Source organism: Heterocephalus glaber, unplaced genomic scaffold, assembly GCF_053883595.1.
Source record: "Heterocephalus glaber isolate CG9 unplaced genomic scaffold, H.glaber_assembly_v1.0 deba00001689, whole genome shotgun sequence".
In the NCBI taxonomy this organism is placed as follows: domain Eukaryota; kingdom Metazoa; phylum Chordata; class Mammalia; order Rodentia; family Bathyergidae; genus Heterocephalus; species Heterocephalus glaber.
Window position 1 is genome coordinate 2,149,127 of NW_028258414.1, and position 16,386 is coordinate 2,165,512.

Consider the following 16,386-nt stretch of genomic DNA (forward strand, 5'->3'; position numbering starts at 1 on the left):
AATGCAAATTAAACAGTTAAAGCAAAACGATTTATATGAGTTTATAGAAGTAGAACAGACAAGAGCCCAGCCTCCCAGCTCTTGGTCTATTGTTTTGTGTTCTACGTTCACTAGTGCCTGTTTGCACTGCACAACAATGACACTCAACATGAGGCACTGGTATAGGTACATAACACACCTTAGTTCTTTTTTTTTTTTTGGTACCAGGGATCGAACTTGGGTCCTTACCTTCATTCTTTTTACTTCCCCCTGCCCTCCTCCCCTTCTCCTTCCACCTCTAGTTCCCCTTCCCATTTGCAGAAGATCTATCTCCCTTTTCATATTATCTTTTATTTTGTACTTTAAATTATTTTTTGGGTTTCTCATACAAAAGAAACCATGTGATATTTAAGCTTCTGTGTCTGGCTTATTTCACTTAACATTATGGTCTCAAGGTGCATCCATTTTCCTACAAATGACTCTACTTTATCCTTCTTAATGGCAGAGCAGTACTCCACTGTGCAAATACACATTTTCTGTATTCATTCATCTGCTGATGGACACGTAGGCCACTACCTCCACTGTTTTTCTCACTGTCCCATGGCACTTACCCAAAGTGACAGTGACAGAGCTTAGTGCTATACTGTGTTACTCCTCTCTCTTAAAAAAGGAGATGGACTCCAACAATACTCATGTATAATCTCTGCAGGGAGGCAGAAAACATTTCAATTTCTTATTAAAATGTCTCAGAGACAGCAAGGATGTTATACTACACATACTTAGTAAAATGCATTGAATCTGGAGTCAAAGGAACCCAGATTCTGTTCCACCTTCAGCTATGCAATTCTAGGTTGGTCACAGAGTTTCTGAACTCAGGTTTCCTCATCTACAGAACAGAGACACTGACACCTACACCTCATGCAGGTATTGCGATAATCAAGGGGACCACATCTATAGCACTCCTTGTAAAATTAATCAAAGATGTATGCCAAATACAAAACTTGTTCAGCTAGTAAGGACAAACTGCTGTGAAGGAGAATGCTGCCAGTGTTGTGTCCAGGTAGGTACAAGCTGGACCAAGGAACACAGATCCCTTCTTTCTCTCGTTCTGGCCCCTATTCTTCCGTCCCTACCTCACTCCTCCCCAGTGGCTCTTAGAATGAAACCACTGTTAAAAACTGGAGTCAGGGGTTTAATGCAGAGTAAAGGAAGAGGGCATCTGATGCCTAAAATAAAAGGGAGAGGTTATAACATGAAGAAAAACAAGCAGAGCAGTGGGAAAAATGGAGGCAAAAGTTGATGGAAGACATCGTACTTTTCATTTTGGCTGCTCAAAGTATCTTTGTTCATTAGGTGCTCAGGAAGTATCCTGCTGCGCCCTACAAAGAACCTGATGAAGACAGAAGCGACACGTCCGTCTCACCATTTCCAGTCCCAACTCTGCCTGTTAACACCTTAGAAAAAAGACAGCATCACAAACAACTAGACATACAGACTAAGTGTCCCCGAAAGCCACAGCCCCATCCAATAAAAGAAAAGCTCCAGATTTTAACAGAGGAGCGCCCCACACTACAACTGACCAGTACTTCCCCAAAGTGTCAGTAGGAGGGGGACATGGGAACTCTTATGCCACCTGCTCTATTTTTCTGTAATTCTTCTTTAAAAACCCTGATGTACAGACATGAAGATGACCAAAGATCTGGACACATCTGACCAAGGTTCTGCAGGACCACTGCATTCTTTAGGAACAATAGTCTGCACATGAAAACACAAAGTGGCAGAAGTTTTTAGTGTGAGGTCATCCTCTCATTTGCACTGGAAACATTTTGTGAGAAGCTTTAGAGACAAAAATATGAGCATGGTAGTTCTCAGCCTTCAGTGTGCATCAGAATCATTGGCTACACATTCAGAGCTCCTGAGTGAACAGAGGGTAAGACTCATGAATACACATCTTCTACAGGTGCCTCTGTGATAGAGACGCTGGTGCTGCTGGCCCATGGACCACGCTATAGAATGAACTACGTGAGGCTTGAGAACCACTGTATTTGTGGGAAATATACAAAGAAAAAGCAAAGGAAGCCCTGGGTTTTTACAGCACTCACTAGCAAGTAGGGAGAAAAGACCATAAACTTTATTATTAAATCATCCAACTACTTGAGGAGGAAAACAAAACTTCAGAGTATAAAAACTATACAATCTAAACTGGGCATGATGGCTCTTGCCTGTAATCCCAGCATTTGGGAGGCTGAGGCAGGAGGATCAGCAAAAAGTTCAAGGCCAGCTTAAACTACACAGTGAGACACTGTCTCCAAAGGAAAAAAAAGTTATAAAGATGTTGCAGGTGTGGCGGTAAATTCCATGCCTGTAATTCTAGCACTCTAGGAGGCCAAGTTAAGAAGATCATAAGTGTGAGCCCTGCCTGAGCAACTCAGCCAGACCCTGTCTCAAAATAAAAAACAAACGGGTAGGGATGCAGCTCAGTACAAAGGCCCTGAGTTCAATTCCCAGCATTCCCAAAGATGTAAAATATCTCAAGAAAGAGGGACCTGAACAACTTGTTGACAATGCAAATAAAAGAAAAAGTACAGATTTTAATGAACAAGTATCAAAAACTATGTACTATGATATGCAGCTCATGACATACATTTGCATCTTAATAACATCATGAACTTGAGTACACTTTACAGCATGGAAAAAAACAAAAGAAGCCTTGCAAGTTGTAGTAAGGATATTCATTTCTGGCTTTAAATTTTAAAAAAGAGCAAGAAATACAAAAAGAAATTACAGTACCACTTAAGAACTTAAAATATGCCTAACAAAACAAAAAATGCAGGGAGAGAGGAGAGGGAAACAGGAAGTAAAAGGAATTAAGATGTGTTATGTGCATGTACCAACTCCCCACGATGAATACAGTAATTGTGTATGTACTGCAAATATGTACCAAGGGAAAAAAATTTAAATACACAAAGAGTTAGCTAGTAAGAATGAGAACACAGAATGTCTCACCCTGGATGAAGCAGAAGTTGATTAAAAAAAAAAAGAAAGAAAGAAAAGAAGCTTCAGATGAAGGGGAAATTGCTTTACATAGTTCCACAGCTGTACTTATCTTTCAATTAATAAATCTGCCTCTCTCTAAACTAGGTGACTGAACTGATCATACTGTAAGTGACAGCTCTGTTACCCCCATACTTCAGGGAAGAGGACGGTCCTACCTCACCAAGCAGCTTGCAGGGCTAACAGGGAGACCTCAGTAAAACGCAGGTCCAGCCAGTGGTGGATACCAGAGGAGCTATGGGTCCCGGGGCTTCTGCCTAAATCTCTTTTCAAGCAGCACTTTCCTTTTTTGGTTTATTTTTGAGATGGGGTCTCACTTTGTAGTTGACCTAGGCTGGCCTCGCACTTGTGGCAGTCCTCCTGCCTCTGCCTCTCGTGCTAGGATTACAGGTGTGCGCCAAGATCCCTGGCTAGCACTTTCCTTTGGTTAAAATAAAGACTGAAAATAAACTAATAACAAAGGCAGGTTTTCCTTCTACCTGCTGCTCTTCACCTCTGCTCTTTATCTCCCTGCACCACAGCAAACTATATTCTTTTTCTCCTTTTGACAAAACAAGAGCAGTTTTCCCCTTTCAACTCTTAGCCTCTATTGTGAAAATTAGATATATATTAATAGTTATATATAACATATATTTAATGGCATTTAACTTTCGTGGGAAAAAAATTCCCATAAAGTTATTTCAGCTACTGAATGTACCAAAATGTGAAGATCTTTCCCTGTATTCATTTCAGAATAAAAAGCTGCTTTGTGTATTTTGCCATCTACATTATGCTTTTGAATCTTGCATAACTCAAGCAGTGTAAATTAGGATTATTGCACAATATCGGTTTTTCCTACACTTTGTACAACTCAGTCTTCCCTGAAAACTGCTTCTGTCTCAGAAACTGTTGACGTTGAGAACAGTTAGAGTAGCTACCTGAAGGTGCTCCAACCCAAGCCAGACCAAGAACCCCATCATCAAAGTCCCGGTCTGTGAAGACATAGGCCAAACAGTAGTCATCGTGATTCTGCTCAGAATTCAACTCCAGAAACTTCTCCACGCCAATATTTGGGAAACGGAAAGGATTTGAAGGGTCCTTTTCATCAGCAGTTGTATTGATCTAAAAATCCAAAACATTAAACAAGTAGTTAATGTCAGCAAATCTGAGAGAAAGTCTCTTCTCACCTACTCCTGCACTGACTGGACAGGATGTTCAGGGCTGAAAGAGAATCAGGCCTTGACAACATGCTGGGGATGTTCCCACTGCCCACACCCTGAGCTGATCACAGAATCAGAAAAATAAATAACAGAAGGGCAGCTACCTGAGGACAGACCTCAGAACATCTAGTCTGTGGGGTATTTTAGTTATTTGCAGGACTGAGGATTGAATTCAGTGGCACTCTGCCAGAGCTACATCCCTACCCTCTTTTTTAAATTTTACTTTTTATTTTGAGATAGAGGCTCACAAGCTGCCTTGATGGGACCTGAACTTGTGATCCTCCTACCTCAGCCTCCCTCAGTGTAGGGATTATAGGCATGTACCACTGGGCCAAGCTCAGAATATCTGGTTTATTCATTAACAACCAAAAGCATTCAGTTATAGTCAGTCGTTTAATATAAAAAAATTCAAAGGCAACCACAAGTATATAAATAACCCATGATTAAAAACACAGGTAGCTTTCTACTACTGAATACAAAAATGAAATTCCCTGATACTTCTGTAATACTAGCTATAAGTTTTGGGGTTTTTTTGGTACCGGGGATTGAACTTGGGACCTTGCGCTTGCAAGGCAGGCACTGGAAACACTGAGCTAAATCCCCGGCCCCTGGCTATAAGTTTTTATTTTTTAAAAATCATCTAAATTCTAGTTACATATGTTAAATATATTAACATTTAAGTATTTATTGATAGAATATAAATTTTAAATCATTTAATGAGTCATATACAACCTTCAACAAATGAGATTTAAACTATAGTTTTAAGCCAAGCATGGTGGCATACTCCCACCACTCAGGAGGCTGAGGCAGGACTGCCCAGAGCTCAAGCCCAGCCTGGGCTACATAGTGAATTCAAGGCCAACCTGGACTACACAATGAGACTGTGTATCCAAGAGAAGCAAAAAAATAAACTAATCTCAATAAAGGTCTAAAAACAACCAATTGACACATTATTCTTTCATTTATACACATGCATTTTCCTCATAATGCAAACCACTTTAATTTTTTTTAAGAAAGATATGCTCCCTGCCTGGCAAGCGCAAGGGCCTGAGTTCAATTCCCAGTACCAAAAACAAAAAACAAAAATAAGCACAAAAAACAACAACAAAAAAGAAAGATATGCTCCAAGCAGGCGTGGTAGTGCACACCTGTGATCCCAGCACTTGGGAGGCCAAAAAAGGGTATCACCGTGAGTTTGAGGCCAGCCTGGGTTACACAGTGAGCTCAAAGCCAGCCTGAACTACACAGTGAGACTCTGTCTCCAAAAAAATAATAATTGTGCTTTACCACAATGTGTTCAGGTGTTCTCTGCTTTCTACTTCATATTTTATTGCTCTGCTTACTAAACAGCAATACTTAAATTTTGAATTGCTACTTAGCACTTTTACTTGCTCACTTAAGTTTTTACACTTTTCTCAGAATATATAGAGCAACTGACTACAAAGAGTTCTTACACTGTAAATCTACAAACTATATTTCACCTGAAGACAATCCAATTTAAAATTTAATTATACTGCCTTTAAAAGCAAGAGCTACTTGCAGCTGTGTTATTAAATATACTATCATTTTCTAGTATATACATTTATCTAGTCAACCACATTTTAAGAGAAACAAGACAACATAAATATAAAGAAACACTGTGGTAAATACTTTTGTAACAGATTTTTTTAAAACTCAGGTTGTATATTCAGTTTATAAAGTTTCAAAAATCTGTAGATGTACATTCAGAAAACCTGAAAAAAATTTTACAATTAGCTCAATTTTGTAATTTAGTATTTATTTATTTATAATCTATAACAGTAAAACTGATAACCAGTGACCCTGTGGCTCTGAATCAACACTTTTCAAAAGGTATTTTGGAGTTTTGGGTGACACTAACACACACAAAAAAATTCTGTGGTCAAATTAATTTAGAAAACTATGGTTTTTCTTTCCTGAAAGAGTTTTTAAAACTTGATATGAATTTTCAAAAAAGATTATAGCGTAAGTGTTTTTCCAGCTTCCAGTTTTAAACATGAATCTATCCTCCCTGTTCCCTGGAACCCTCAATGTGCCACAAGGCAAATCTTAAACTGGGGAAAAACAGAAGGGGAAAAGCCACACCCAGTTTTCCTGAGGGCTTAGGGCTTTCCTAATGGTATGTTAATCAGACAGCACTGCTACTTTATCTCTAATTCAGTCCAGATTTAGGTCCGGCAGATTTAATCCTTAAACTATAAACCTAAGTCTCCCTGTGTGTACATATGTGTAAAAGCCAAAAATAAATGTAAACAGTCAGTAGATACAACATAACTATTTAAATTACTTTTTATTGCATAAAGATGAAGTAAAAAGCAAGCATTTTTCTTTTTATAAGCATAGTCCTTATTATTTCACTTCTTAATTTTCTTTCTTTTTTTTTGGTACTGGAGATCGAACTCGGAACCTTGCGCTTGCGGGGCAGGCGCCGGAACCACTGAGCTAAATCCCCGGCCCTCACTTCTTAATTTTCTTTAACTATTAAAGCTCCTTACTCTTATGCGTTTCACCATGAAACTGATGTTTCGGATCCCGGAGAAGTCTGTGGTCTGGTAAATTGTATCAATTGCTTTAACATGACTGGATATCTATCAATTGAAAAAGAGAACAATTTAGAGGCAATTTTTGAAATATGAAAAAGATTATGAACTTCCACTTCCAAAATCTAGAATTAATTATGTCCCACAACATTCAAATTTTAAAATGTCTACATCATATATTGGACAGAAGAATAGCAAAGATTAGTGAGCTATGGCCGAGATATTCTGTCTTTTCAAAAACAAAAACAAAAACCCACACTTGCTTTGTTCATATGAAAGCTGTTCCTCAGCTGTTCCTTCATACAATGCTTCCTTAGGGTCTGAAATGTCTTTATTTATCCTTAATGATTGACTCAAACATTTTCTGCAAGATCCTCCCTGAAAATATCAGACTAAGGAGAGCTACAACAGTGCTGACTGTTATTCAAGTTACAAATGCATGCTGTCTTACCTCAGCTGCCCTAGCAATGCCTTAGCCAATTCACCATTTCTACCCCACTCCCAGTAGTGATGGTTCAGGCACTTCTCCAGAGATGATTATACCTTACACACAGAGTATTCCTCTTGCCTTTGCCATTTTTTAAATTGTCCTATCTTTATCCATCTCTATCTTCCTCAAAATAAGTCTCCTTAAAGTCAACTTTTCTTTATTACTGACCCCAATCCTCACTAGATGTTCATAAACATTGCTTTTCTCAAAAGTATTGAGGATATTCAAGAACATCTATGACTTTCTCTTATATCTTACATTGTTTCTCTACTGAGTCATTTTCCTCTGCCTACAAACTTGCTCATGTACTCCCTATTTCCCCGTAGGTCCCCCAAATTCTATGTTATTTCTAAGCCATCATATTCTTTTCTGTCCTTCACATCTCTTGAAACCTTCAGTGTCTCTTTTGCTAAACGTTTGCTCTCAATAATCTTCTAGCAAAATAATAATAATAATAATAATAATCTTCTAGCAACTGAAAACTAATTTATTTTATTTATCCACAATGATACAATTCACTGTGCATTTTCCCTTGAAACCTGTCTGCTTTCTCATGTCTCTCTCACTCACTATATACACTCTTGGTGACTTCTCCTTGTATTTCATTCCTCCCATGCTGTAACTATTCCCTTTGTTCCCTTCAACTCTACATAGAAAGCTCAAGACTAACCTTCCTCAAGTTCTAGTTCCATGTTTTCTATATCCTAAGGGAATGATCACTTGGCCTTTTTTTTTAATTGAGAAAGTGTCTCACTATGTAGTTCAGCCAGGCCTTGAACTCACCTATATAGTCGCTTGGTTTTTATACATGGCTAAAACTAAGCTCATTTCCACCACCAAAATCCATCATTTATGCTGGTGGTACTTTCATTCTCTCAGCTTCAAATCCTTTGAATCAAAAATGGATTCAATAAACTCTCTTTCAGGATATCCTCAAGGATGTTTAGAAGGAGTATGCTCAAAAGTGTAAACTTTCATAAGGACTAAGAAGACACAAGTGCAACTATGAGCCTTAGAAAGTGCTAAGCTCAAGGAGAACCCAGAACAGAAGTTGCATGCTTCTGCTTAGAAGGGTTCCTCTATCCTTCTCCCCTTTGGGATAACTAAAGAAAACTATTTTCAAAGGTATTCATGCTTGGCTAGCATTTAATCCCCAGCATCAGCCCCAAAAGCAAAACACAAAGGTAAGCTTCCACAATGGCATTTCCTTCAGAAAATCATTCTCCCACACCTCTCTTCTGAATGAAATATCCTAATTGGTCTCTCAGTTATCTCTGCACTTACCTCATGTGTTTCATCACATCACAACTGAAAATACATTTTCCTTTTTTCCAAGACATGTATACTCACTAACTGTGGTTTCTGAAGGAAAATATAAGTATAATCCAACGATAGAAGAACTAAAATAGTACATAATCACACATACCTGGGCAATCACAGCTTCTCGTGTCCCATAGTATTTATAGAAGAGGTGATCAGTCTGAATATAAAGCTGACAAGTATTTCTTTCAGCTAACGTTGTACGTTTTTTCCTCAGGAGTTCTGGACCATTAGGAGCATGCTCCTCTTGAGGTTTCTGTACATCAAAAAGAGTTATTTCTGACAATTAGCATGCTTCATTTTATAATTTTTGTAGTTAAGAATACATACAGTGGGCTGGGGATATACACATATTAAACAATTTCGTATTATGCTATTATGCAATATAGGTTTTTCAATGCCATCAAAAATGTCTCTGAGTAGAACAGAGGTCACTGGAGACCAGGAGAGGAGGGGGAATGAGAGCAGTATCCACATAGCTGGAGCAGGGAGGAGCAACCCTGGTGCTGAGCCTACAGTCTACAACCCTTCCAAACTAACTGCAGGAGACCAGTGAGAAGGTTTCCAACACAGAGAAATGATATTTGAGGAGATGGAAACACTAAGTACCCTGACTTGATCATTATATTGTATACATGTATCACATTTCAATACTGTACCCCCAAAATATGTATATGTTGATTTAATTTTTAAAAACTTTCTCGTAAACATCACCTTTGGTTACATAATATTCTCCATACAGATGACTGACTATACTTATTCAAGTAATTCTTTCACTTTTAAGCATTTTCAAAACACACCACTCGAGGGGCCGGATTTAGCTCGGTGGTTCCACTGCCTGCCTCAAAAGCACAAGGTCCTGACTTCAATCCCCGGTACCAAAAAACACCATACCACTCAATATGTATTCATTTAAATCTAAAGTAGGTCTTCTATACTTTGATACCTTCTTTTAGTTCATACCTAATATCTTACCACCCAGTCCTGTCAAAGCTGTCTCCTAAATACTCAGGGGACCTAGCCATTTTCTCTGGCTCCATTACTCCAGCCCATGCCTCATCTTCTCACCTGAAATCTGCTAAATAAGATGGAGCCTCTGAATTATTCTCCACACTGCAATCTTTTTAAAATGCAAATCTGAATGTTTTACTCACCTGCATCAAACACTGCAATGACTTCCTGTTAGGCTAAAGAGAAAGCCCTAAATTCTTCCCCTACCCATCAAGTCAGACACGCAGCCCCTCCTTACCTGTCCAGCTTCTTCACAGAGGCCCTCCCACCCGGCAGACTCCAGCTCTCTGCGGAGGCCATAGCAGCCTCTTCCCTGATTCTGTGCAGCTGCCGAGCCTGCTCTTGCCGCCTCTCCTCATTGGTTGGTGTCCTCCTCAGACGAGAGAAGGCCCATTCCCACTGTGGGACTCTGCCTGTGTTCCTGCAACCTTGTGTTTGTTTCTGTCCCCAACCCACAACCTTCACTTCAGCTGCTAGAATATAAATTCTGAAGAAGTAAACTATCTCTGTGTTTACTTCTCATTACATTGCTCTCACCTAACACTGGAAGGAAACTGTAGACACTCAATAACTATTTCTTTAAAGAACTGCCAGTGCTTTTGAATTAAAGCACTCAAACATCTGCCAACATCTGCAAACATCACTGTAAGTGAACTGTTATTACACAGTCATATAGGACCTGTTAAATTTTAAGGCAAAATTCCAGATTTATACTCTCACTGTATAACTTCCTTCTTCCTTGGCATATCCCTTCTGAACAGAGGAGACAAAGTTACAAGTTTACATTTCGCTCCATAGAATGGGAGACATGTGGGAGGTGAACATGTCCATTTGTTTCACTAGCACCATTTTATTATTTATATTTGCCCCATAACATCATGCTCTATCTCTTAAGTACACACAATAACATTTATATTTTTAAATTTCATATTACATATGGGTACCACTGCAGCTGAGAAAGCTGGTTCCACAGGTTAAATAGTACAACATTTGAAAAAAATAGGGTATCTGGAGGAAATGTCCCCTACACACAGCTTTCAAAGGATTTTGCCCAAGATTTTCATTCAGAGGTTTCCAGGTTTCAGTTATTAGTTTGCAAATGACTAAAATATTGAGGAGCACTTCAAGTGCATGTATATGTGTTAAAATCATATTTACAATTATGTCCTCTTATACAAAAGGGGTTCTCTGTAAATCTAGCTACTGTTAAAATTGTAAAGACAAGATTTTCCACTCCAGAAAAAAATCTGAATGCTTTAATGGGAAAACAGTTTCTAAAGTTTTAAATTAGAAGTCAGTCTTTTTTTTGGTTGGGGGGGGGGGTCCCACTATGTAGCCAGACTGGCCTTGAACTCACTGCAATCCTCCTGCCTCAGCTCCTGAGTCCTGGAATTACAGGAGTGTGCTAGGTGTGGTGTGGGCCTAGACACTGCCTCCAAAAAAAGTCAATCTTAAATGAGGAGAGAAATAAACATAAAGGTGGTCAAGTCCATTATCAAGTGGTTCAGATGTTCCATACCTTTTCTGGGTGTGTTTTATTTTTCACAATACTGAGGATTGAATCCAGAGCCTTTGCACTATGCTACCTCCTTATCCTTTTTTAAAATGATTGTTTAAATATGTTTTCTTTTTCTTAAAATTATGAGACAAGAGCTGGGGATTTAGCTCAGTAGTTTCGCCGCCTGCTGCGCAAATGCAAGGACCCGAGTTTGATCCCTGGTACCAAAAAAAAAAAAAAAAAAAAATTATGAGACAGGACCTCACTAAGTTGCCCTGGCTAGTCTCAAACTTGCAGTCCTCCTGCCTCAGCCTCCCAAATGTGCTTTATTTTTTGTCTATTCTGAAAGTAGACCAAAATCTCCCATCGCATGGTTCTTCTATGACTCCTTTATGTTTTCCCAATTTTTGCTTTTTGTATTTTGAAGTTATGTTATGATAGACAAATCTAGACTGCTATAACATGGTGGGGAACTGAACCTATTATCACTACAATGTAGCAATTTGTGTAAAGCTTTATTCCTAAACTCTTTGATATTAATAGTCATGATTTTCACTGGAGTAAGCAAATCTTGTTACCTTGGATCCTTTACTTTCAGCCTTTCTAGAGCTTTGTATTTTAGGAATAGTTTCTGCAAAATAATTTACACTGTAGGGACTGAGGATTTAGCTCAGTGGTTCTGCCGCCTGCCCTGCAAGTGCAAGAACCTGAGTTCGATCCCTGGTACCAAAAATAATAATAATAATTTACATTGTTTTTGTTAAATCTACTCTAATGATCTTTACATTTCAATTGGTATATTTAATCCAATTACCTTTAATATAACTACAGATATCTTTGAGTTTAAATTGCAGTTTATTTGTCCTACATTATTCTTTCTCTCCTTTCCATAGAATTTTTTTGTTTTTATTATTCCATTCTTTCCATTTTATTAACTTTTCTTTCTCTCTTTTTAAGACAGGTTCTTGTTTCATTGACCAGGTTGGTCTAGAACTCGTGGGCTCAAGTGATGCTCCTGCCTCATCCTCCAGAACAGCTGAGACTACAGGCATGTACCACCACACCCAGTTTATTAGCCTTTGAATTTTATATTCAGTAACTTTTTGGAAGTTAACCAAGTGAAACAACATAATCCTTGACTTAACCAATGTCAAATATAAATTAGAACCTTTGCCTGTTCATAAAAAGTGCAGGAACTTCAGTACATTCATGAATTACATTTTCCTCCTTCCCAATTTCTCTCCCTCTATACACATGTACATGATCCATGGAGGTACAGCCCTATGAACTGATATTATCAATTCATAATGTATGTACGTGTATCCCACAGTCAGCACTCACTCAGGATTACCTAGCGTGTGTTCTTCCTTCAATCCTGCACTTACAAGCTGCCATCTGAGATGGTGACTTCTCACAGCACGAAGCCCCTGTGGTTGTGGGTTACACCTCTGTATGGAACCCTCCCGGCCACAGCGCTGGAGGGCGGCCCTTCCACTTTCTGCATATCCCCCACTGGCCTTGGAAGAGCCACTGTGGCTGCTGCTTCCTTGAAGCCGACTGCATCTTCACACAGCTGCTTTCAAGGCTCTATCTTTGGATTTCAGGCTTTTGCAATTGTGTGCTGCAGTGGAATTTTTCATGCATTTGTCCTGCCCTACATAAGAGCTTACTAAATTTGTTGTTTGATATCTTCTGTCATATTTTGAAAATTCCCAGGTACTGTCTGTCTTTATCTGACTCTTCATTTTTCTCTTTCTGGGATAGAGTGTGTGTGTGTGTGTGTGTGTGTGTGTGTGTTAGACTTTCTCAAATCATCTACATCTCTTATGCTCTTCTGCATTTTCCATCTTTTTGTTTCTAAGTAATTTACACTCTTTTCTTATGACATACTACCCAGATCTACATCCATCAAATTCTTAATTTCTCTTGTTACATTTTTTAATTCTGAAATTCCACTGGGTTCTTTTGCTAATTTTCAATCTTCTGGTGAAATTTTCGACTTCAGCAGAAGTGGTTACCCACTTGAATGTGTTAAAGCCGTGTCTGAGGATTTCTGCTATCTTCCTGTTATTCCACCACACTTTAGGTTCGTGCACTAACTGGTTACCTGAACTGAGTGCCAGACACTGCACTGGTCCTCCACCTCCACAGGCTCTGCATCAGCGGATTCAGCCAACAACCAATAAAAATATCTCTCTAAAAAAGCTGCATCTATACTAAACAGGCACAGACATTTTCCTTGACATTATTTTCTAAACTATGTTATAACAATGTTTGGACGGCATTACGTTGTGTCAGGTGTTCTATGTAACCTGGAGATGATTAACAGTGAAGGGAAGACACTGCGTACGAGTACTATGCCATTTTACAGATGGGACCTGGACATCCATAGGTTCTGGTGTCCATAGGGAACCAAATGCGGCACGCGGAGACCCCCAGGTCACTGTGAGGCACCGGGTGAGGCTGTCTTCCTCCAAAGACTGCCCTTCACTCCAGCAGCTAGGCTTGGCACAACTTGTAACCCTGGACCACTCAATCCAGTCAGGACTGAGAGGATGGCATGTGAGGCCCTTTTTTTTCTTTCTCTCTCTTTCTTTTGCAGCAAAGGGATTGAAAACCGAGGGACTTTCCACTGAGATACATCTCCAGCCCTTTTTCTCACTAAACTGCCAAATTGCCCAGGTTGGGCTCAAACTTGGAATCCCCCTGGCTCAGCCTCCTAGGGATTACAGGCGTGGGGCACCACACTTGGGTGAAACTTGAATCCCTGTAAGCAGAGGTGAGACACCTTCTGAGTTACCTTTCCCCTGAGGAGCAGCCCTTCCAGCCCCCAACAGTATTCTCACCCTGGCCTTATGCGTCTGGACAGTGCTGCTTGCCTCACTCTCAGGTATTTCCCCAGGAACTGGACACACTCAAAGGAAGCTTGAACACCAGGCTCGCCTTTCCAGCGCACTTCTCCTGAGCCCTCGGTTCCACAGCTCTTCACAGCCTTGTTACCCTCCCAAAGCCATCAAGTAGATGCACACACACATACACATGCGTGTGCACACACACTTACAAACATAAATAGCATTTTCCAAAAATTTGTATCTTGAGGCCAACCTGGTTTTTATGAGTTGTTCTCAGAATACTTCTCTACTTTTTAAACACAATTCTTTTAATTTGATGCATTGCAAGTATTTCTCAAAATTTGTATCATGTGCAATTTACCACGCTTCCAATTTTTCACATTATCAATCTTTTTCCCAAATACTGTCTTATTCAGCTGGGTGTAGTGGTGCATGTCTGTAATCCCAGTACTTGGGAGGCTGAGGCAGAAGGATAGCCAAGAGTTCCAGCCCAGCCTGGACTACAAAGTGAGTCCTAGATCAGGCGGAATTACAAAGCAAGACCCTGTCTCAAAAAACAAAAGCAAGGGCTGGGGATTTAGCTCAGTGGTGCCACCACCTGCCTCACAAGCACAAGTTCGATCCCCGATACAAAAAAAAAAGCAAAAAGATTGTCTTATTCAACGTGATCTTCTACCTCAAAATACAAAATATTTTTAATGATTAATATTTGTAAATTGTGTTCTCAAATGCTTTACTGTTTTGGTTTTAGTTTTTTATTTTTGCAGTACTGGGAATTGAAACAAGACTCTCTGCACTGAGCTATATCCCCAATTGTTTTTTAAATTTTTGAGACAGGGTCTGTACAAGTTGCTAAATTCCCTGGGCTGTTCTCTGACTTGCAACCCTCCTGCTTCAGCCTCCTGTCTCAGCAGCAATTATAGGTATGTGCCACCATAGCTGGCTGCTTTATCTTTTTTTTTAATTGAGCCAAAAGAGTTTGTTACAAATTCTGACAAGAAGTCACTTGTCAGATGCGCTGTAAGTATTTTCTCAGTCTGTGGCTTGTTTTTACATTTTCTTAACTGTGTCTTTTGAGATGAAGTTTTTAATTTTGATAAAGTCTAGTTCACAAATGGGGGGGGTAGTTTTGTGTCCTAAGAAATTATCTGAGAGTCATAAAACTTTCTTCTATGTTTTTTCCTACAAGTTTTAGCAAGTAAATCCACTATAATCTTTAGTCAACTTTCTCTTTTTCTTAACATTTTACTTTTTAATTTTTTTCCTTTTATCACTTTGAGTCAATTTTTATATAAGGTATAAAGTATAGGGAGGCTTTTGTTCCCATTGAGATATTCAATTGTTCTGGTACCACTTGATAAAAAGACTATTCTTTCCTCCTTTAAATTACCCAGAGACCTTTGTGAAGTCAAACAGATTGTTCTGCATCACTGATCTACTCACATTTACTCTCGGGTCAAGATGACACTCTCTTGATTCCTGCAGCTTTGCAGTAAGTCTTAATAAGCAAGTAGTGAAAATTTTCTAGCCTTGTTTGTTTTATGGAATTTTTTTTTCCTCTTTTTGAAAACTGCTTTGGCTATTCCAGGTCCTTAATTTTCAGAATCAGTGTTTCAACTACTAGATAACTCACCACCACTAGGATTAATAACCAATTCATTACTACATATTGTGTCAGCTGTCGGTTTTTGTAATTATTGTTTTTAATGTTTGTTTGGGGCTTTTTTAACTGTAGGTTTTTTACAGAAGTTCTTTCTAGTCTGAAGGTTTCTGGTGTTAGCTTGCCAAGTGCTGGTGCTGAAACTTGAAAGACGTTTTGTTAACAGTCCGCGGATGTAATTACAGGGCTCTCCTGTCGAGTAGCTGAGATTATAGGTGTGCACAAGCACACAAACTGGTCTCGCGTTTTTTACTGCTCTAACCATCTCAGCCTATTTACATTTAATGTAATCATTGATATGGTTAGATTTAAACTTACTGCCTTGGGATTTCTTTTCAATTTGTCCTATCGGTTATGTGCCATTGTGTCTCTTTTCCTACCTCATTTTGAATTGAGTATTTTTAATTATATTTGATTTCCTTTGACCTGTTAACTATTTACCCACCTCTATATTTTTCACCGGTTGCTACAGAAAAATTCCTGTAAATATTTCCTAAAAGAGTTTTATTAGTACATGTTTGCAGTACTTCACAACTGCATTCATTGTGGGAATTGACAAATGTACACAGCACATCTTAATTCTTTTAACATCCCCTTCACTCCCTCCTCTTTCTCTCTCTCCCCCCATTTCCTGGTCAAGAGTTTTGACAGTGACCAGGCATGGTGCAGTGCCTATGATCCCAGCCCCCTTGGGAGGCTGAAGCAGGATTGCATGTTTGGGCCCAGTCTGGACAACTTAGCGAGACCCCGTCTAAAATTTTTTTT

At 39.2% G+C, this 16,386-nt stretch overlaps 1 protein-coding gene across 4 annotated transcripts in view; it reads right to left on the minus strand.

The window, feature by feature from the left end:
* The window catches only part of Adam10 (ADAM metallopeptidase domain 10), a 125,504-nt gene that overhangs the window by 29,973 nt on the left and 79,145 nt on the right, over positions 1 to 16,386 (minus strand). For all 4 annotated transcript variants that reach the window (XM_004855733.3, XM_087198998.1, XM_087198999.1 and 1 more), the window contains 3 exons: positions 8,707 to 8,856; positions 6,746 to 6,838; positions 3,951 to 4,134 (listed from right to left, as the gene is read on the minus strand). In XM_004855733.3, coding sequence (XP_004855790.1) covers positions 3,951 to 4,134; positions 6,746 to 6,838; positions 8,707 to 8,856 — 427 coding nt within the window. The remainder of the gene's footprint in view (positions 1 to 3,950; positions 4,135 to 6,745; positions 6,839 to 8,706; positions 8,857 to 16,386) is intronic.